The sequence below is a fragment of the Aquarana catesbeiana genome, linkage group LG08 (genome assembly GCF_042186555.1).
Source record: "Aquarana catesbeiana isolate 2022-GZ linkage group LG08, ASM4218655v1, whole genome shotgun sequence".
In the NCBI taxonomy this organism is placed as follows: domain Eukaryota; kingdom Metazoa; phylum Chordata; class Amphibia; order Anura; family Ranidae; genus Aquarana; species Aquarana catesbeiana.
The window spans coordinates 48,152,454-48,173,746 of record NC_133331.1 but is presented as its reverse complement, the minus strand read 5'-3'; the positions used below and the strand labels follow the sequence as shown (position 1 = coordinate 48,173,746).

Below are 21,293 nucleotides of genomic sequence, written 5' to 3'. Positions count from 1 at the left end.
AGGGGGGTACCCTGGACCTAAAGGGGGGTACCCTAGACCTAAAGGGGGCTAACCTAACTGCCCTAACACTTATAACTGTCACAAACTGACACCAATGCAAAAAAAAAAAAAACTGCTATTGGTGTCAGTGTGACAGGGGGGTGATGGGGGGTAAAAAGTGTGCCTGCGTGTTCTACTGTAAGTGTAGTGTTGGTGCACTTACTTGGATGTCTTCTCTCCTCGGCGCCGGAACGAAAAGACCGGCTCGAGGAGGGATGACATCACTTCCTCTCCCTCTGTTTACATTACAGAGGGAAAGGAAGCGTTTTCATTCGCCAGGAGCGATCAGGGGGTTGCCAACAATGGATGGCCTCCCCCTCACCTCTCATCACCCGCGAAGAAATGCTGGCCACCTCTGGCACTGGGGGGGGGTCCGATTGGACCCCCCACCCGCGGGAGGCAGATCACGTATGGGTATGCCCTCTCTCTGCACCACCGGCCGGACTGACTCCTGCATAAGAGACTGAGCAGAGAAAAGCTGGGGGTGACCACCATGGAGGTACAGGGGGGGGCGGGGGTATTGAATGTGTATCAATCCGCTGGTTGTTAAGGAGCCAGCACCTGAGTCGTCCTTAACAACCAGCTATTGTCCACTTATTCCTAGTGAGTTACAAAGAAACAGAAGAGTGATGGCAGAAAAAAGACCAAGTGGGCCATCAAGTCTCTCATTTTTGGGGTGGTTTTGTGTTGTAAGTTTTTTTTTTTGTGTGTCTTTGAGTATAAATCTCTGCTTGTTCCAAGCACGTTTCAATACACTAATGCCGCGTACACACGTCCGGACTCTCCGTCAGAATAGACTCCGACAGTCTTTCCAACGGAGTTGCGCTGAAACGGACTTGCCTACACACGATCACACCAAAGTCCGATCGTTTAGAACGCGATGACGTACGGCGGGACTAGAAAAAGGAAGTTCAATAGCCAGTAGCCAATAGCTGCCCTTGCGTTGTTTTTGGTCTGTCGGAATTGCATACAGACGAGCGGTTTTCCCGATAGGAACTGAGTCCGTCGGAAAGATTTGAAACATGTTCTATTTGTAGGTCCGTCAGAATTTTAGAAAGAAAAAGTCAGATGAAGCCCACACACGATCGGAATGTCCGACAATGATTCCGTCGGACCTTTTCTGACGGAAAGTCTGGTCGTGTGTACGCAGCATTACTGTTAACTGATTCACTACCTTTGCTGGAAGTCTATTCCAAGCTTTAGGCCCCATTCACATATTGCGTAGCAGGAACTCACGTAAAATAGGCGGTCGAGCCATGTTTTTACCACCTTCATTAACCCCTTCATGCCGACTGTACGCAAATATACAGCCTCGGTTTGAAGGGATTGTACCGGGGAGATGCATGCAGCTGCACGCATCACCCCGGTACCTTTTTTTTTTTTAGAGCAAACCGTCGACTTTCTTGTGATAACAACTGATACGGCTAAAAGCCTTCCGGATCTTGCCTGGGCTTCCCTGTCCCACCAGGAAATCCGAGCAACCAGCTGGCATGTCTAGGAACCCAGAAGCGATGTCATGACGTCTCTTCCAGTTTACTGAAGACTTAAAGGTGACAAATTTTAAAAAATGACGGCATTCAAAACTGACAAACTTGGGGGTTTGAATGCTTTTAAGCATAATGGAGGAATTTGGGGGCAATAGACCCCAGATCTCTCCATAAAGAGTACCTGTCACTGACTATTACTGTCACGGGATGTACACCAGTAGTGACCATAAAGCTTTGTTTTGCAGTGTGGCAAAACATGTCCCTGCTGTCATGTTCAGTGGGCAGTACAGCCCCTAAATGTGATATATTCAAGTGATGGGGATGTGCCACATCCCGAGCCAAACACTAGGCTTACGGTTGCAAGCACTCAGACATTCGGAAGGTGGCAGTATGAGTGCCTGTCATCCGTCCCCTTTGCTGCTCTGTGAATAGTGATCCACCACAAATCGTTTTTCACAGTCAAACCCAAGTGTAAATGAGCCCTTATTGAAGTGCCGTGCACTGGACTGGAACCCTTTAGGATGGAAAAACACTGCCACTGTAAGCGAAGGTCAGCAGACCACCTCTGGAAAATAATTTGTGTGCGCTCAGGATAACCAGAACAGTGATAATAGAAAGGATCTTACATAGAAAATTAAAGGGTTAGTTCCGCTTCACCACCCCCCCCCCCCCCCCAAAAAAAGATAGGTAAAAAGGTAGGTGAAAAAACTTTGTAGCTTTGACTAAAGTTAATGTCCTTTCTATAGGTGTAGACCATTTATGAAGCCGGATGGAAAAACTCCTGGGAGGTTGCTAAGGATGTTATGTGAGGCCTAGTCATTACTGCTCACATCCTCCATCACAGGAGTGATTTCTGAAATGCTGAGCTCAGAGCTACTACATCAGGAGAAAGAGAGAGAGAGTATGTGAGGGGGGTTTGAATCAGAAGGAGCTCACTCCTGTGATGGTGGAGGTGAGCAGAAATGACTAGACTTCACTTAGCAACGTCCCTAGCAACATGCTGGGAGTATTTCAGTCAGACTTCATGAGGTACACAAAGGGACTTCACCTACAGCAAGGGCATTATTCAACTTTGTCTAAACCTGCACAGTGTCTTTATCTACAGATATTTCTATAAACCTTGCGCCACTAAATTAAATTGTGTGTAAATGCACAAATATAAAGCTGCTATCCCCCAAACTAGATTTTTATCTACAGATGCCCCTTAGCTGCATAGGCAGTTTTTGTGTAAAGGAGAACTAACCCTTTAATATTATATGTAAATTCCATCCCTAGGCATGTTCTAATATACGCCATATTGGAGCCTACATGTGCTACTTATCTTGTCTTCACAATAAAGTTCACACACTAAATTTCATGTAAAATAATGTATTATAACAAAGGAACAACCTTTTTAGGACATAAAACTTTAAGTTTGTAAAGAAAATATCGTCCTAGAGTCCTATCTTTGGGAAAACTTCCCTTTAGTCCGAGGGGACTAAATTGGAGGACAAAAACTAGGCTGGCAACGTCCACTGTAGCCTCACAGTCTGATATTCCTTTGTTTTGTTTACCATTTAACAAAAAAAGTAGAGTAGGTCAAGTTATTTATATCCTGTTAAGAGTATTACTGAAAGCATAAACACTGAAGGTACAGTATCTCATAAAAGTGAGTACACCCCTCACATTTTTGTAAATATTTTATTATATCTTTTCATGTGACAACACTGAAGAAATGACACTTTGCTACAATGTAAAGTAGTGAGTGTACAGCTTGTATAACAGTGTAAATTTGCTGTCCACTCAAAATAACTCAACACACAGCCATTAATGTCTAAACCGCTGGCAACAAAGGATGCTAGGATGTTGCTAAGTGAGGCCTATTTGTTGCTGCTCACCTCCACCACCACAGGAGTGACCTTTTTTTTTGTACTTTCTCTCCCCTGATTCAGTAGCTCTGAGCTCAGTGTTGAGAGATCACTCCTGTGATGGTGGAGGTAAGCTGGGGGTGACCACCATAAAGGTATGGGGGAAGGAGGAGCAGGCATTGTATGTGTAGCTATCTGCTGGTTAAGGAGCAGCCGGCACCTGCCGCCGTCCTTCACAACCAGCTATTAGCTGCATATGTGTTGCGTTAAATTTTAATGTAACATATTTAAAACAAGTTATGGGATTTATAAGCATGGCAGTGTGAAAGGTCCCTTATTCCTGGGGAGTGAGTTACAAAGAAACATAGAGTAATGGCAGAAAATAGACCACGTGAGCCATCAGGACATTTTTCTATGTATATATTTTTTTGGGGGGGGGGGGGGGAGGGTTTATTTAACCACTTTAGGTACCGGAAGGTTTTACCCTCTTTATGACCAGAGCATTTTTTACTATTCAGTACTGTGCTACTTTAACTGCCAATTGCGCGGTCTTGCAACGCTGCACCCAAATTAAATTTATCCTTTTTTTTTTTTTTTAACACAATGAGCTTTCTTTTGATTGTGTTTGATCACCACTGGGTTTTCTATTATTTATTATATCAATTAAAACATTATAAATTTTATTTTATTTTTTTTATAGTAGTAATAGTGCTGATCAGCGACTTATAGTGGGACTGTAATAGTGTGGCAGCAATCTGACACTAACTTACACTGGGTGGAAACTGCCACTGACATCACCAGTGACACTAATACAGTGATCAGTTAAAATACTATACACGACATTCGCTGGGAAGCTGTTAAAATTCTAGGGGCAATGAAAGGGTTAACTAACACTGTGTAATGTGTGCTGCTTTTACTAATAGATGTGGCTGATTCTTTTTCCTTGCTTTGCAGGGATAAAAAATGCAACATCGCTGCTCCGTGTACAGAGCTTTGTGTTGTTGGTAAATACAGGGTTCTGTGTTGTGATTCGCCAATCAGCAGGTCCAGGCCATAAATCATTGGTCAGGACCTGCTGACTGACTTGTGCTGTACTGAATCACAACACAGATCGGGGAGGGGAAACGCGCGCCCTGTATCTGCAAATGCAGAATCACGTACATGTATGTGATTTGGCGGAGCGGGGCCGCCAGTCCGCAGTATATATACCATGGGTGGGCTTTAACCTCAGCTTTAGGCTCCGTTCACATTTTGCATAGCAAATTCCATGTGTTGCGCATAGGGCAGCCCATTCACTTCAATGGCCTGCCCTATGCTGATTTGTCACCCAAAAGAAGCTCCTGCTCTGGCGATTTTAAAAGGCACGTATTCCTGTGCAACAATCGCAGCACAACCGCACCACGTCTATGGTGCCATTTAGAATGAATGGCATCCAAACGCATGTCATGCATTTTGCAGGGATTGCCCGTTCGATTTGAAATTGTGAATGGAGCCTTAACTACACTTTTAGTAAAATAACTCCCTTGATGTACAGTCCCAATGTTTCCCCATCAGTGCATCTAATTAGCTCATTACAGTCCAGGAATATTTTGTGGACTTTTAAATATGCAGTTTCATCATGTTACATATAGACCTGAATAATGTCAATGTCTCTCTTCAAAAAATAGACGACCAGGCCACCTGAAATGACTAGTGTTGGAGCTGCATGGATTACATAGATTGAATTCTTAGGATGGATGGGTTCATCGGGTACTCTGCCTCTTCCTACGAAGACTTCCAGAAGGTAAGTCCAGATTTAATTGCCAATATAAACTGCAACAGTTAGGCTGGGTTCACACTATTACGATTTGGATGTGGGTTTCCCTGCATCCAGTTTGCATAGCAGGAGATTGTGGCTCTCTATGGAGTCGGTTCACACATCTCTGCAGCGGCTCCGGTGCCAATTTGCACAGGAGTCCTGTGCGTCTTTTGGTCCATTTCAGGTCTGAATTCAGCCAAAAATTGGGCTGAAATCGAACCTGAAACGGTGAATGGAGAAGCACTGGACTCCTGCTGTGAACCGCATGCGAAGCTAGTGTGAACCCAGCCTGACACAACTATATAGGAGAGTATCTAAGGGGTAAGGAAAACATTCTGCCTTCTTTGCCTATTATTGTACAAAGAACACTGTTCTGTTCAAATCAGCGTCTGCACCAGAGAAGCTTACACTCTTATGCCCCACCAGTCACTAGTAGTATAATAATTGATAGTGTATAAACTGACCTCCATTTATATATAGCTACATTAGGGTGCCCATAGATGGGTCATCTGTTTTTTGATCAGACCAGTGGCTGATCGAAATGAAATGGATTCCCCCCATCCACACAAGTGAGATAGATGGAGGAATCCTCCCCACTGTGCCATTGTACTTGGACAGTGGAACTCCTTCCTTGTCAGAATACATTGATCAATGTGTAGGCAGGTGCAATCTGTACTCCCCACTGTAGGTGGCGCTCAACCGAAGTGGCAGTACAGAAAGGGAAGGAATTTGTTAGAACCTAGTCCCTCTATGACTTCCTGTGGTCAACAGGAGAACAGCTGTCCGATTGGATGCTGGGGACCCTCATGACCTTTGCTGCTTTCTTGGTTGAGGGCAGAGCTCATTTAAGCCCTTGGCCCCCTGATTTGGCGTACATTCTGCGATTGGTTAGTGTAGGAAAAGCCTTCTATGCGGGACAGCACATAGTGACAGGGAGAGGGAGCGTGCAGGGACTATACTATCTCCACTTAGGAAGCCTCCCAGATGAGTTGGACCAGCCAGGCCTCATTCCTGCTCTCAGAAGCTGTTGGCACCATTTCAAGTGGCAGAACCTCTGCTGCTGCCACTGTAAGTGGCTCCAGATGGTTGTGCTCTCCCGCCGGGCCAGGTTGTACTTTGTTGTAATATTCTACAATATACAGTTCATATCACTCGGCCTGTGTGTGATCCCTGCCACCGACTCACCACGCTGCACCCTGCTCACAAACTTACAGTTCATTTACAATACATATCAATAAAGGAGGAATCAGAGTCCTGCTCATCAGAGCTTGAAATCTAACAGAGAGGGCCATATGATACAAAAGGCAATAACTTTGGGTAACGAGCTGCTGGAGATAAATACGGTTGTTAAGTGGAGGCAGGATAGGCTTCTGTGAAGAAAAGGGTTTTCAGGGATCGCCTAAAAGTTGGCAGAATGGGAACTAGCCGTACAGTTTGGGGTAGGGAGTTTCATAGGATAGGAGAGGCTCATTAAAAGTCCTGGAGGCGAGCATGAGAGGAGGTGACAAGGAGCAGGAGGTCTTGGGAGGAACGAAGAGAACTATTTGGTTGGTATTTGGAAACTAGGTAGTGATAGATGTAGCAAGGGCAGAGTTGTGGATGGCTTTGTAAGTTATTTTTAGTATTTTAATTTAATTTGTCGGATGAGTGGCAGCCAATGGAGGGACTGGCAAAGAGGCGTAGCAGACACTGCACAGTTGGTAAGATGGATGAGTCTGGCAGCAGCATGGAATGAAGGACAAACAGCCTATGTAAAGGTAATCCAATGAGGAGGGAGTTGCAGTAGTCAAGGCGATTAGAAGCTTTGTGGTGTCATTGGTTAGCAAGGGGCGTATTTTGGAGATGTTTATAGAGGTTGAGGCGGCAAGCTTTGTACAGTAATTGAATGTGGGGTCCACAGGAGAGCTCAAAATCCAGAGTAACACCTAGCACCCTGGCATAGGGGGATGGGTTGATGGTTGCAGCATTGATCTTGACGGAGATATCAAGGGAAAAGGCACATGGGGGAGGGAATTTTATGAGATTGGTTTAGGATAAATTGAGTTTAAGGAAGGGGTGTGACATCCAGATTGGTATGTTGGTCAGTAAATTAGTGATGTGTGAGGAGACTGATGGAGTGATTTGAGAGGTTGAGAGATAGATTTAGGTGCTGTCAGTTTAGAAATGATATTGAAAGCTATGGGAGGCTATCAGTTGACCCAGAGAGGAGGTATAGATCAAAAATAAGAAAGATCCAAGAACAGAACCTTAGGGGGAGGGACCCCAACAGAGAAAGGAAGTAGAATTGTAAGTGACACTGAAGGTGTGTTGGGATAGGTAGGATGAGAACAAATGAAGAGCACAGTCACGAAGACCAAAGGAGTAACGTTTTTTGAGGAGGGGGTGGTCAACCGTATCAAAGGCAGCCAAATGGTCGAGAAGTAGGAGTACAGAATAGTGTCCATTGGTTTTAGCTACTAGTAAATCATTTGTGAGTTTTAGGAGACAAGTTTCTGTGGAGTGTTGAGGACGAAATCCAGACTGAAGGGGATTCGAAGGTTGTTCTTAATGAGGTGGTCACTTAGTCGGTTGTAGCCCAGGAGTTCAAGGACATTAGAGAAAAAGGGGAGCAAGGAGATGCAGTATAGGTTAAGATTGGAGGGGTCAGAGGAAGGCTTTTTAAGTACCAGGGTGATTAATGTATGTTTTAGAGAGCGTGGGAAGGTGGCAGAAGAGAGGGATTGAAGATGTTAGTAAGAGAGTGTACGATAGAGCCAGAAGATGACTGTAGCATTTGAGAGGGAACAGTTTCCAGGGGGCAGGTGGTGAGGTGGGCATTAAAACAATTTAGCAACCTTGTTTATAGTAGCGGGGTTGAATGAGGGAAGTGTTGAGTGTACCTGTGGACATGGAGCGTTAATGGGGGGAGATATCTGTACACTGGAGATCTCATCACAAATTGTGTCAATCTTATTTCTGAAGTGATTGGTGACTCCTGGGCAGTGAGTGAGTTAGTGGATGAAGGCAGTGGGAAGACAAAGTAGAGAGATAAAGGTAGAGAAGAGTTGACGGAGACTGGATGAGAAGTTGTTAATGAGAGTGATAAAATAGGTCTGCTTGGCAGTGTAAAGGCACAGGAATTGTATTTTTAGAGGGCAGATTTATATTGGTTGAACAGTTTGAGACTTATTCTTACGTCACAGACACTCAGGAGCGCAGCTATGTTTTGGAATGGAAGCTAAATTGTGTGGATTGCGGCTACGGCCAGAGGGTGCAGGGTGATGGGTGCCACGGGTACAGTTAAATGATTAAAGGCAGAAGGTTTTTTATCTTAATGCATTCTACGCATTAAGATAAAAAATCATTCTGTGTGTAGCAGCACCCCCCTAATTACCTACCTTCTCTCTCTAAAGATGTCCACGATCCCCTCAGCCATCCAGGACACTCCTTCTGATTGGCTGAGACAGAGCAGCGGCGCCATTGGCTCCCGAGGCTCTCAATCAAAGTCAGTCAGCCAATCAGGGGAGAGAGGGGAGGTTCTGAATGGATACAAGGCGCTCTGACTCGGCTTGGGTGCCCCCTGTAGCAAGCTGCTGGCTGAGGGGCACTCAAAGGAGGGAGGGGCCAGGAGCAGCAAAGAGGGACCCGAGATGAGGAGGATCCGGGCTGCTCTGTGCAAAACCAGTTTCACAGAGGAGATAAGTATAACATGTTTGTTATTTAAAAAAAAAGAGCCTTTACAATCACTTTAAGGCCCAGGGTTTGGGGATATATCTACAGAGGTTAAGAGAAGCAGAAGGGTGAAGGAGGTAATATGAGAGCGTGGTTTATATACAGGGACATGCCTCAGCATCCTGGGGGTTTTATTAGCATGTGGGATTAAAATTAGGAGGAGGTATTGAGTGCAGTCATAAGGAAAGGACAGACGTGAGGGTGATATACCATATTTATCGGCGTATAAAACGTACTTTTTTCCCCTTAAAATCAGGGGAAAATCGTGGGTGCATGTTGTACACCGATCCCCGCCGATCCCTTCTGATTGTGAGGAGAGGAGCGAGCAGAGCCGACATACACAAAGCCGAGTGTACTTCGGCTGGACTCTGCTCCTCTCGCAGTCCCGCCCCTGACTGTGAGCAGAGCCGAGTCTAGCCGAAGTACACTCGGCTTTGTGTATCTCGATCGGCGCCAATTTTAAAAGAAACGAGGCTGCAAAGACACAGGGAAGGCTGCAAATGGACACTGATAACGCTGCATTGATGGGCATTTAAATGTAAGTTTTTTCCTTAAAATTCCCTCCTAAACTTGGGGTGTGTGTTATACGCAGGCGCGTGTTATACGCCGATAAATACGGTATATATATATATATAGATAGATAGATATAGATAGATAGATATAGATAGATAGATAGATAGATAGATAGATAGATAGATAGATAGATATATACAGGTTGTGGGGTGACGGAAACAGAGTTTAAAGAGGAAGTAAACTATTTTTTTTTTTTTTCCCCTTCACTGCAAAGTAAAAGTAAAGGCATAATGTGCTAGTATGCACGGGTGGCTGTTCCTTCAGAGCACATGTGCCAGTGATATCATTGGCGCAGTATACAGTAAAAATCTCCTAAACGGCGCACGTTTAGGAGATATTTACAGTACCTATAAGTAAGCCTTATTCTAGGCTTACCTATAGGTACAAATATTAGAGGGAGGTTTACAACCTCTTTAAGGAGAGAGAACATAACTGAAAGGAGAGGTAGAGAGTGCATGTTACAGACAGGAAGGAGAGCTGAAAGGGAAAACGAGGTCACCTGCAATCTGTATGGTGTTTTGCAAAGTAGTTTGCTGTAATTTTTTTCGCTTTGTGCAATTGCTGAAGTGCAAGAGTGGAGGTGCCACTTAAAGTGGTTGTATACCCTTTTTTTATATTTTACCAACAGGTAACCCTATAATAAGGCTTGCCTGTAGGTAACATGAATATCTCCTAAACCTGTACGGTTTAGATGATATTCACTTTGCATGCAGCCGCTGACGTCAGCGCGCATGCGCTGTGAAGGTCCGGCAGATGCTGCCGGACCTTGCTGGAAAGAAGTCGTGGGAGCGTTTCCTCGGCGGTGACCGGGATCAGCTGCCAACGCCTCGTTCTAAGGTGAGTATTTAATAATGAGCTAGTATGTGGTGCTCATTATGCCTTCTCCCTTATGCAGCATACACACGAGCGGACTTGTCGACCGGACTGGTCCGACGGACCGAGTCCGGCGGACAATCCGATCATGTGTGGCCTTCATCGGACCTTCAGCGGACTTTTCCAGTCGTAAATCTGGCGGACTTTAGATGTGAAACATGCTTCAAATCTTTCCGACGGACTCGAGTCATCACATACAAATCCGTTGGACTTTGGTGTGATCGTGTGTAGGCAAGTCCGTTCGTTCAAAAGTTTGACGAAATTGCGCCGGAATGGCCGTCGGACTTTTGTTGCCGAAAAATGTCCGCTCGTGTGTACGCGGCCTTACAGGTTTTTTTTTAAAAAAAAAACATTTGTGCGGGTATACAACCGCTTTAATCACTTCAATACAGCGCATTTTCGCCCCCTTCCTGCTCAAGCCATTTTTCAGCTTTCAGCGCTGTCACATTTTGAATGACAATTGCACGGTCATACAACACTGTACCCAAATGAAATTGTTATCATTTTTTCCCCACAAATAGAGCTTTCTTTTAGTGGTATTTGATCACCTCTGCGGTTTTTATTTTTTGCGCTATAAACAAAAGAAGAGTAACAAGTTTACAAAAAAAAACCACAATAATTTTTACCTTTTGCGATAATAAATATCCAATTTTTTTTTCTGTAAAAAAATTTTTTCTCAGTTTAGGCCGATATGTATTCTTGTACATATTTTTGGTAAAACAATCGCAATAAACGTATATTGATTGGTTTGCGCAAAAGTTATAGCGTCTACAAAATAGGGGATAGATTTATAACATTTTAATTTTTTTACTAGTAATGGCGGTGATCTGCGATTTTTATCGTGACTGCGATATTGCGGCGGACATATCGTTTACACACACAGATCCACGGTCCTGCTGTGTTACCGGTAATCGTGGCCGCCGGGAACGCGCACCGGGTGCCCAGTGACACAGCAGGCGCGATCGCCGTCGGCGATGTGTGCGCGCCCCCTGGTGGCCTGGGAAAGCGAGGCCGTCATATGACGCCCGCCCGCCACGAGAGCTGCGCCGCCTGGCCGTCAATTGACAGTCGGCGGTCAGCAAGCAGTTAAAGAGGAAGTAAACCCTGATGGGTTTACTTCCTCTTTGTTTCCCTGCAAAGGTAAAGCATAATGGGCTACTACGCATCGCATAGTAGCCCATTATGTGTCACTTACCTGACACAGGAGCCTGCAATGTCTCCGTAGTCCCCTCTGCTACGGAGCGTCCATCTTCTTTCCGAGTATCGTGGCTCCGGCGCTGTGATTGGCCGGAGCCGCGATGACGTCACTCCCATGCATGCGCACGGAAGCCGCCACTAACGGCATATACCTACTGTGTAGGTTTAGGAGATATTTCTTGGACCTACACGTAAGCCTTAATCTGGGCTTACCTGTAAGTCAAAGTGGTCTGTAAGGGTTTACAACCACTTTAACGAATGGCACTTCTCTGAAAGAACCCCAGCATGTTCCCCTAGCAGGTGCTATTCCATAAGAGCGATCTAGCTTTATACTGTGGTGGGTGTGGGTGGAATTTGAAAATGAATCAATCAGAAGGTAATGATAGGCACAATAGGCTAGCAGAGCAAACTTTTCACACCACATTCAAACTGCAAAAGGACCAAGAAGGCAGGGCGGTGTGCCGCAGATGGATGCAAGCTATTTCCCCTACTTTTCAGGCCTGCCTGTTAGGCAGGTGGGACTACAGAAGTCGATTGAATATATGCGCTCTGGTTTTCAGAGGAATGTTTTCCCAGGCATCACACACCAATATATCTGCTCTACAACACAACTGCCACTTTTATTGGTTTGTTACAGAAACATGTGCATGTCAGAGCTATATAAATGTATAATGTAAATAGTGTGTGACTTTGTTGGGGACATTAGAGTGTAAGCTCCTCTGGTACAGAGTGACTGATGTGAATATTCTAGTACAGAAGAATAATATCTATTTATTTTCTTTTTATTTGTCAGTAGATCTTAATTGAATTGTCTATTGGACTGGTTGGAATTTTTATGGTTGGTCAGTGTCCAGTGACGGGCCTCGTTCACACGGGGTGTACAAAAGTGTACATATGCCCATGGAGGGCTGTGTTTACTCGCATTAGGGAATGAGGCCTAAGAGTATTGGTAGTTAAGTAACTTGTGTCTCCTATTGGTTTTAACACCCTTTGACATTTTGTTGATTATCGTTGTACTTGAAGAATATTGGGGATGCTCAAAATCTTCTATTTGTACATACCTGTGTACTGGGAAATCTACGTGGAGGGTGAGCAAGAATATTGGTGTTCGGTGACTTTCTTTTATATATATATATATATATATATATATATATATATATATATATATATATATATATATATATTCATGTATATGTTACTGTGCAAAAGTTTTAGGCAGGTGTGAAAACATTGTGTAAATGACGAAGGCTTTCAGAAATAGAAATGTTAATAGTTTAATTTTATCATATCATTTAACAAGATAGAAAGTAAATGAAGAGAAATCCAAAAAAATGTATATTTTGTGTGACCACCCTTTGCTTTCAAAACAGCATCAATTCTTCTAGGTAGACTTGCACACAGGTAGATTATTCCAGACATCTTGGTGAACTAACCACAGATCTTGTGTGAATTTAGGCTGTCTCAAATCCTCTTCATGTAACCTCAGACAGACTCCATAATCACTTCCATAGACGTCACTCGGTTTCAGTGGTTATATCGGAATGATGCCTGCACCTATAGGCATCATTCTGGTATGCAAATTCTCAGCCGGTGAGTCTCTTTTTTGTGCAGGTTATCTGAGTGGCTTATTAGCCACTTGATCACTTCTGTGGGTGGCAGAAAGGGGTCCCACACGCCACTGCCTCTTCCGAGCTGTTCCGGATGATCGCGGTGCCCGGGAGCATTGCGGCAGGCGGTGATGGCTGCCCTGTACAGTGTACTTACTTTTGTTCCTTGCGCTTTAGATAATAATGGCTGTGTGTTGAGTTATTTTGAGGGGACAGCAAATTTACACTGTTATACAAGCTGTACACTCACTACTTTACATTGTAGCAAAGTGTCATTTCTTTAGTGTTGTCACATGAAAAGATATAATAAAATACTTACAAAAATGTGAAGGGTGTACTCACTTTTGTGAGATACTGTGTGTGATATATATACTGTATGTATTGTACATTCACATCAGTCCCTGCCCTCAAGGAGCTTACAATATAGTGTATGTAGTAGAAGGGCCTGCCTAATTGGATACAGACTAATAGGATAGAATAGGTAGGTCCTCATATTACATGGTTTTGGTAAAGTTAATTGCTCAACGATTGTATGGTCAGAATGTAACATGTATGGTGACCCTTAGAAGTACACCATTGGCTGTCACTGAGTCCCCCTTATGTTTTCTTCTGCGGTCACCAACAGGAGAGGGGATTTTTTAGCGATTGGTTTGTGGAATTCATCATACCTGCGGCTCTGGTTGGTACTGTGTATGTTGATTTCCATTGGGTTTGAGTTGTTTTCCAATGTATACAGTCATTTTTCTGTATGACATGTGTTTTCATCATGTTTGTATTTAAAGTGGTTGTAAGGGCAGAAGTTTTTTTTTATCTTAATGCATTCTATGCATTAAAATAAAAAGCCTTCTGTGTGCTGCAGCCTCCCCTCAGCCCCCCTAATACTAACCTGAGCCACATCTCGATCCAGCGATGTCCACAAGTTCCTCAGCCTTCCGGGACTCTCCCTCCTGAATGACTGAGACACAGCAACGGCACCATTGTCTCTCGCTGCTTTCAGTCAAAGTTCATTAAAGCAATAAGGAGAGGCAGGGCAGGCCGAATCGCTGCTCAGTTTTTGAAGGGATACACGTGGCTCGGGTGACCCCATATCAAGCTGCTTGTTTTGGGGGCACTCTACAGGAGGGAGGGGTCAGGAGAGCCAAAAAGGGATCCGAGAAGAGGAGGATCTTAGATCACCACGCACGCTGGAGTCAGAGCAATAATTGTAGGCCCATTACTCACAGTTTTTAAAGCGTTGCCAATAGAAAATTTAGGGTACTGGATTATGTCCCCGTTTCACTGGCATTTGCAATTTTAAGTTTTGACATGTTTGATATCTATTTACTTGGCGCTACATCGTCTTTTTTATATTTTTCCAGAAAATGGGTAACATATTACAACTGCTAATCTTTTATTCTCCAGAGTGTCTGCTTTCTGAAAATGTTTTGAAGGTTTTAATTGATCTTCAGGCCAAAAATAATTTTTTTAAATGTGTTAAAAGATGCAAAACCGGTCTGTCAGCGAAAGTGTTAAAGTCCCTCCAATAGATATTCTGTGTTTTCCAACATATACAAGGGATGTGGTGCCGTGATACCCCATCAGTCTGGAGTGTAAAGCCTTGTACACACGATCGGATTTTCCGACGGGAAATGTGTGATGACGGGCTGTTGGCAGAAAATCCGACCGTGTGTATGCTCCATCAAATAATTGTTGTCGGATTTTCCGGACAAATGTTGAAAGCAAGTTTTATAATTTTCCGCAGACAAATGTCTGTTGTCGGATTTTCCGAGCGCGTGTACAGAAGTCCGTCGGACAAAACTCCAAAGTACAAACACACATGCGCAGAATCAAGGGCGAGCCAGAAGCGGTCGTTCTTATAAACTAGCGTTCCTAATGGAGAATTACCATTCGTGACCTGGCAAATTATGAAATCTCCAAATGCAGCGCACAATTCTCTTTAACTACTACAGATCCACGCTATGCTACAGCGCGGTCCCGCTTTGCCGGGAATACGTCCATTGACGTCCTCCCGTGCCCGAGCGGCCTGCGCACCCCCTGCAGGGCGCGCGTGGCACGCTCTGTGATCAGCGAGTCTACAAGACTCGCTGGATCACAGATCGGAGTAAGGGGTCGATCCCGACCCCTTACCACGTGATCAGCTGTCAGCCAATGACAGCTGATCATGTGATGTCAACAGAGCCGGTAATCGGCTATTTCTTCTCCTCGCGATGAGAGTGCGAGGAGAAAAAAAAAAAAGCTAATCACCGGCGGTCATGAGAGGGACATTAGTCCCGATCACGGCAAGCTGCCTCCAGCTCCTCGGTGCCCACCTGTGCCCCCTGCAAGTGCCACCTAGCAGTAGGCACCAGTGCCACCTACCAGTGCCACCCATTAGTGCCCACAGTGCCACCCATTAGTGCCCACAATCAGTTCCTCAACAACAGTGCTGCACATCAGTGCCACCTATCAGTGCCATCTATCAGTGGCACTTATCAGTGCTACCCATCCGTGCCACCTATCAGGGCCCATCAGTGCCATCTTATCTGTGCCCATCAGTGCCGCCTTATCGGTGCTTATCAGTACCGCCTTATTGGTGCCTATCAGTACCGCCTTATCTGTGCCTATCAGTGCCGCCTTAACTGTGCCTATCAGCAGCCTCATCAGCGAATATCAATGAAGGAGAAAAATTACGTGTTTTCAAAATTTTATAACAAACTATGAAACATGATTTTTTTTTTTTTCAAAATATTCTTTTTTTGTTTGTTTAACAAAAAATAAAACCCCCAGCTGTGATTAAATACTTCCAAAAGAAAGCTCTATATGTGGGAAAAAAATTATAAAAATTTCATTTGGGTACAGTGTTGTATGACCGCACAATTGTCATTCAAAGTGCGTCAGCGCTGAAAGCTGAAAATTGGTCTGTGCAGGAGGGGAGATTAAGTGCCCAGTAAGCAAGTGGTTAATGGGATAATAATGAAGCTGCTTTGCTGGTGATGCTGATGGAGTTATTGCAAATACATTTTCAAATACTTTTTTTTCTAGTGATATCAAGAATAATATTAAGAATAATGTTTTTAAGATCAAAGATACAACTATGTTGGTGTCCCTTGTGAATTTTACATTGTATTTTTTAAACGTAACTGTCTACTCCAAAACTGTCATTTGAAGTAAAACACATAGCCAAGTATTATTCTACACATTTTTTTTTATTGTGCATTAAAAAAAGAAAACAAATAAAATTAGACATGCTATCTGCCAATAGAACTTAACCAAAAAGTGCATTCTATGCATCCAAAAATATAGAAAATATACCAAATCAAATCATTATTTAACCCAAAATATAATGTCAAAGCAATAACTCCAAGGCCAATAATAAATAACACGTTATCTCCTCCGATTCTGCAACATGGCTGGTTGTTGAACGGCCGTTCAGAAACGGACTGAAAAGCGCAAAATGAAAAGCGCGAGACAACACTCACCAAACTTCTACTAATACGAAACTAGCAGAAGGAGCCCAGAGGGTGGCGCTAAAGGGCTGAAAAACAATGTAGTACGTCACTACGTTCGTATTTGTTGGCCCACAATTCCTTGCCGTTTGTATGCAAGACAAGTTTGGGCCAACGCCCTTTGGACAAAAGTCCATGGTTTTGTTGGCCAACAATCCGATCGTGTGTACGAGGCTTTATAGTTATTCTTTTATCCCACTGATACAAACAATGTAATTTATTTTATCTATCTGACACTGATGATACCAAGTTAGATATAGCTGTATTTAAATCGTTACAGCTTTATACATTTACATGAAACTTGCCACACGTGTTTTTTTAATTTTTTTATTCAGCCAATGGTCCTGTTGCCTGCAGTGCTGATTAAGCAGCTTTTAACCAATGGGGTGACCACACACGGTTCAGTTTTTTGTTCAGCCAGTGGGCTGAATGAACAAACTGAACAAATTCCCTCATCCTCACATTCAAGGTGGATGGGGGAATCCCCCCCACTGCGCTATTGTATTCTGAAAGTGGGGACACTGCCTGGCTGTCAGAATAAAAAGATCAGCACTGCAGCCTATTGTCTGCAGCACTGATCGAATAGCTATTATCCAACAGGGCGGTTGAACAGAAGTTGATAAGTAGATTGACCTCTATTCAACTGCAGTGACCAAATAATGGATCAAAATTCACCCTGTACCTTCTGAACCAGTAGAATTTCGATCCATTATGGCCAGCCTAACCCATCTAGTACTAAAAGGGTGTGACCACATGAGTACCAAAAAACCTGAATCATCCCCCTGAAAACTACTATACACATATAACTTTGCATAAAGACAGGGATTTTTGGTTCACGTACATTGCAATGCATGCTTAAACTGGCCAACTGCATCAAAGTAATCCCCCTCTGGCCAGTCCCTACTCTACTCTACAAAATGCAAATTGACTTATAGCATTCCTCAGTGGATATAATGCCCATATGGGGAAAAAAAGACAGAGTGTTAAAATCTAAATCTTTTACACATATATATCTAAGTTATCAGGTGCTAAAGGGGTTTGACCATGTGAATAGCAAAAAATTGGAATCAACCCTCCGCAGATTGGGCACCAGGGCTCTGGTTGATTTTTTCAGAAACTGAATAATTCCTGCCTCTTTGAAGAATACCAATGCATTTTAAATTCTGTTATTTTTTTATCTGCATGGCAGTGAGACATTTCCTAACGGTCGCATATTTCCATAAAAAGATGTGGCGATGGGTGAGTCTGACAGCGCCATTGTCTGTCAGCACCCTTGGGTGAGCACTGAGGTGATTACATGAGCAAATTACTGTTATTCTGAACTGCCACAAGTTTGTCAGCTAAAGGGAGCAGGAGGTACATGGAAAACATTGGCTTTATAAGAAACATGCGTATCATAAGCTGAAAATCACTGAGCTAAGAGACTTCCTATATGCATACATAGTAGGGCCAATTGGCCAGCATGTCTTTGGAGACACCAGAGCACCCCGAGGAAACCAGAGCACCCCGAGAAAATCAACACAAGCACAGGGAGAACGTGCAAACTCCATGCAGGTAGAGTCCTTGATAGTATTCAAACCAAGGACCCAAATGCTGCAAGGCATAGGTGTTAACCACTAAGCCTCTGTGCTGCCTGAAAGTTGATAGCAAGAGAATCCATCTGTGGGAGAAAACTGAAGTATGTGAAGAAAAGCCATGCACAGACAGGGAGAACATGCAAACTCCATGCAGATAGCATCCTTGTTGGTAGTCAAACCAAGAACTCCTCCAGTGCTGCAAGGCATGCAGGTTAACCACTAAGCCGCTGTGCTGCCCAAAAACTGATAGAAAGAGAATCCATCTCACAGTTTAAGTAATCAAGTCTAACTGTCTACAGAGAAGAGAGTGTTGCTGCATGGTCCCTTCAGGGCGAAGTGAAATCAAATTGGTAGAATCAATATCAGCCCATCCTTCGAACATAGCGCTGAACCTTAGTAAAGTCTATGGAAGCCAAGTCTTGGTTTTTGTTTTGTTTGTTTTTTTAAACTTTTGTTCAAAGAGGGCATGGGCAGCTAGACATTGCCATGGAGGACATCTACTAATATAAAAACATCTAACCACTTACCGACCGGCCACTGTATATATACGTCATTACTTTGAAGATGGATATCTCGGTAACGGCAGCAGCTGCTGCCACAACCGAGGTATCCATCTTTAGGGCCAGCGGTTCTGTACACGATAATGGTGGTCTCTGCGGCGGGTTCACCGCGAGATCACCGTTGGCGGCGGGAGAGGTGCCACCCCTCTCATGCCGCTCTCCCGTGCCCTTCGCCGCTTACCGGAGGCGATTGGGTCCTCTCACTTCCTCGGTATGGTGACCAGTGAGGCTAAGATGGCGCCCACCCGTCTCCATACCATAGGACGGCGGAAGCGACGTCATAACGTCAGCTCCGCCCATTTGTCTTAAAGGCACTTTTTTTTTTTTTTTTTTGCATTAAAGTCCAAATATGAGATCTGAGGACTTTTTGACCCCAGATCTCATATTTAAGAGGACCTGTCATGGTTTTTACTATTACAAGGAATGTTTACATTCCTTGTAATAGGAATAAAAGTGATCCAATTTTTTTTTTTTTTTAAACTGTGAAAAAAGAAATAAAATAAACTAAAATAAATAAGAAAAAAAAAAAAGTATTTTTAAAGCGCCCTGACGAACGTATACGTGAGTAGCGCCCGCATATGAAAACGGTGGTCAAACCACACATGTGAGGTGTCGCCGCGATCGGTAGAGCGAGAGCAATAATTCTAGCCCTAGACCTCCTCTGTAACGCAAAACATCCAACCTGTAGAAATTTTTTAAACATCGTCTATGGAGATTTTTAAGGGTAAAAGTTTGACGCCATTCCACGAGCAGGCGCAATTTTGAAGTGTGACATGTTGGGTATCAATTTACTTGGCGTAACATTAAATTTCAAAATATAAAAAAAAAAATTGGGCTAACTTTACTGTTGTCTAATTTTTTTATTCAAAAAAGTGACATTTTTCCAAAAAAAAGTGCGCTTATAAGACCGCTGCGCAAATACGGTGCAAAAAAAAGTATTGCAATGACGCCATTTTATTCTCTAGGGTGTTAGAAAAAAAATATATAATATTTGGGGGTTCTAAGTAATTTTCTAGCAAAAAAACCTGTTTTAAACATGTAAACACCTAAAATCCAAAATGAGGCTGGTCCTTAAGTGGTTAAAAGAAATACAAATCTACAAGCAAAGGGTCTTTTACGCCCTTTACAACCACCTAACACATATATGCAAAGGCAAAAGGGTGGGTTTTAACGTGCACACGCAACACCTATGCAACGCTGAGTGGCTAATGTTTCTGTGGTGAGAGCGCGCTTCCAGCACAGAGATCAAGCTGTGAAAGACAGCTCTTGGTCCCTGCTAATAATTGGCAGCCAGCAGGACCGACTATTGATTAGGAGACCACTGACTGCCAATCCAGGCAGCATCATTGTGGTGGCAAACATTGTGTTGTAGGATTGCCAGACAGCCTCCATTGGGATTGACCCTGGATTTACATCGCTGAACAATATGAATGATGATGGATTTACATCATGTGACAAGCAGCACTTGTGAGATCAAACTCCTGAGCCAGCCTGTCTGCATCCATAGACACATGCAGCACGGTTCCGCTTCTTCTCCAAGTGACCCCTCAGCAAGCTGGCTGCTGAAGAGGCACTTGTACAGGTGTGCTCCATGGCTGGGCTGTGTGCGTCCCCCTCCCTTCATTCCTCCCCCCCAAAGGAATGCAGGAAGAGAGGAGCAGCACTGCTGCACGTGGGACAGCACTGGATTGAGAAAGGACTCAGATAAGTGTTTAAAGTGGAGCTCCAGTCATATTTCTAAAAATGAAAGGTACAGTTTTTGTAGCTGCTGACTTGTAATAGACACTCGCCAGTCTCAGGATCTGGAGTTTCACTGGTCTTCGATCCCCGGTCCCGTAGAACAGTGAAAAAAAAAAAATGGCTCAAGCGAACACAGCGCTAAAGACTTGTGAGTGTCTGTTTCACAGCCAGCTGCCCGCTTTGCATTGAGTGGTATCACAGTCTACTGGGACCTGTGATGAAGAAGGGGGCAGAGAACTTGCACTCATGAAATAGGACCCTAAAAAGGGACACTAGTACCCCCCGGTGCAAAGAGACTTTTAAGGCAAACTTTGAAAGCGAATAATTTTTTATAAAAAAATATTATTTATTTGAAGAAATGCTTAAAAACGCATAGATAAAAATAGTAATCTATACAGAACATTTGTGAGAAAAAAAACAATTTATATATAATATAATCTTAACACATTCAAAGATGAATACAAGTTCCTCTGTAAGCCTAACATGTTTCAGGACGATGTCCCTTTTTCAGAGGCGTTTTTTAGGAGAGAAAATGAATGTATTCAGTATTAAATTGTATGAAAAAGTGTAATGCCGCGTACACACGGTCGGACTTTTCGTCTACAAAAGTCCAACGGACGCTGACGGACTAAAGCTGGCTGGTAATCCGATCGTGTGTGGGCTTCTCCGGACTTTCAACGGACTTTTTCAGCCTCAAATCCGATGGACTTTAGATTTGAAACATGCTTCAAATCTTTCCGACGGACTCGAGTCCGGTCGAAAAATCCGCTCGTCTGTATGCTAGTCTGACGGACAAAAA

General features: G+C 43.7%; 1 protein-coding gene across 3 annotated transcripts in view; it reads left to right on the top strand.

Annotated features, from left to right (window-relative positions):
- Window positions 1-5,040: 5,040 nt before the first annotated feature.
- LOC141105736 (pancreatic lipase-related protein 2-like) overlaps window positions 5,041-21,293 on the top strand; it is a 176,536-nt gene continuing 160,283 nt past the window's right edge. For all 3 annotated transcript variants that reach the window (XM_073595806.1, XM_073595807.1, XM_073595803.1), the window contains exon 1: window positions 5,041-5,156. In XM_073595806.1, coding sequence (XP_073451907.1) covers window positions 5,110-5,156 — 47 coding nt within the window. In that variant the 5' untranslated portion in view covers window positions 5,041-5,109. The remainder of the gene's footprint in view (window positions 5,157-21,293) is intronic.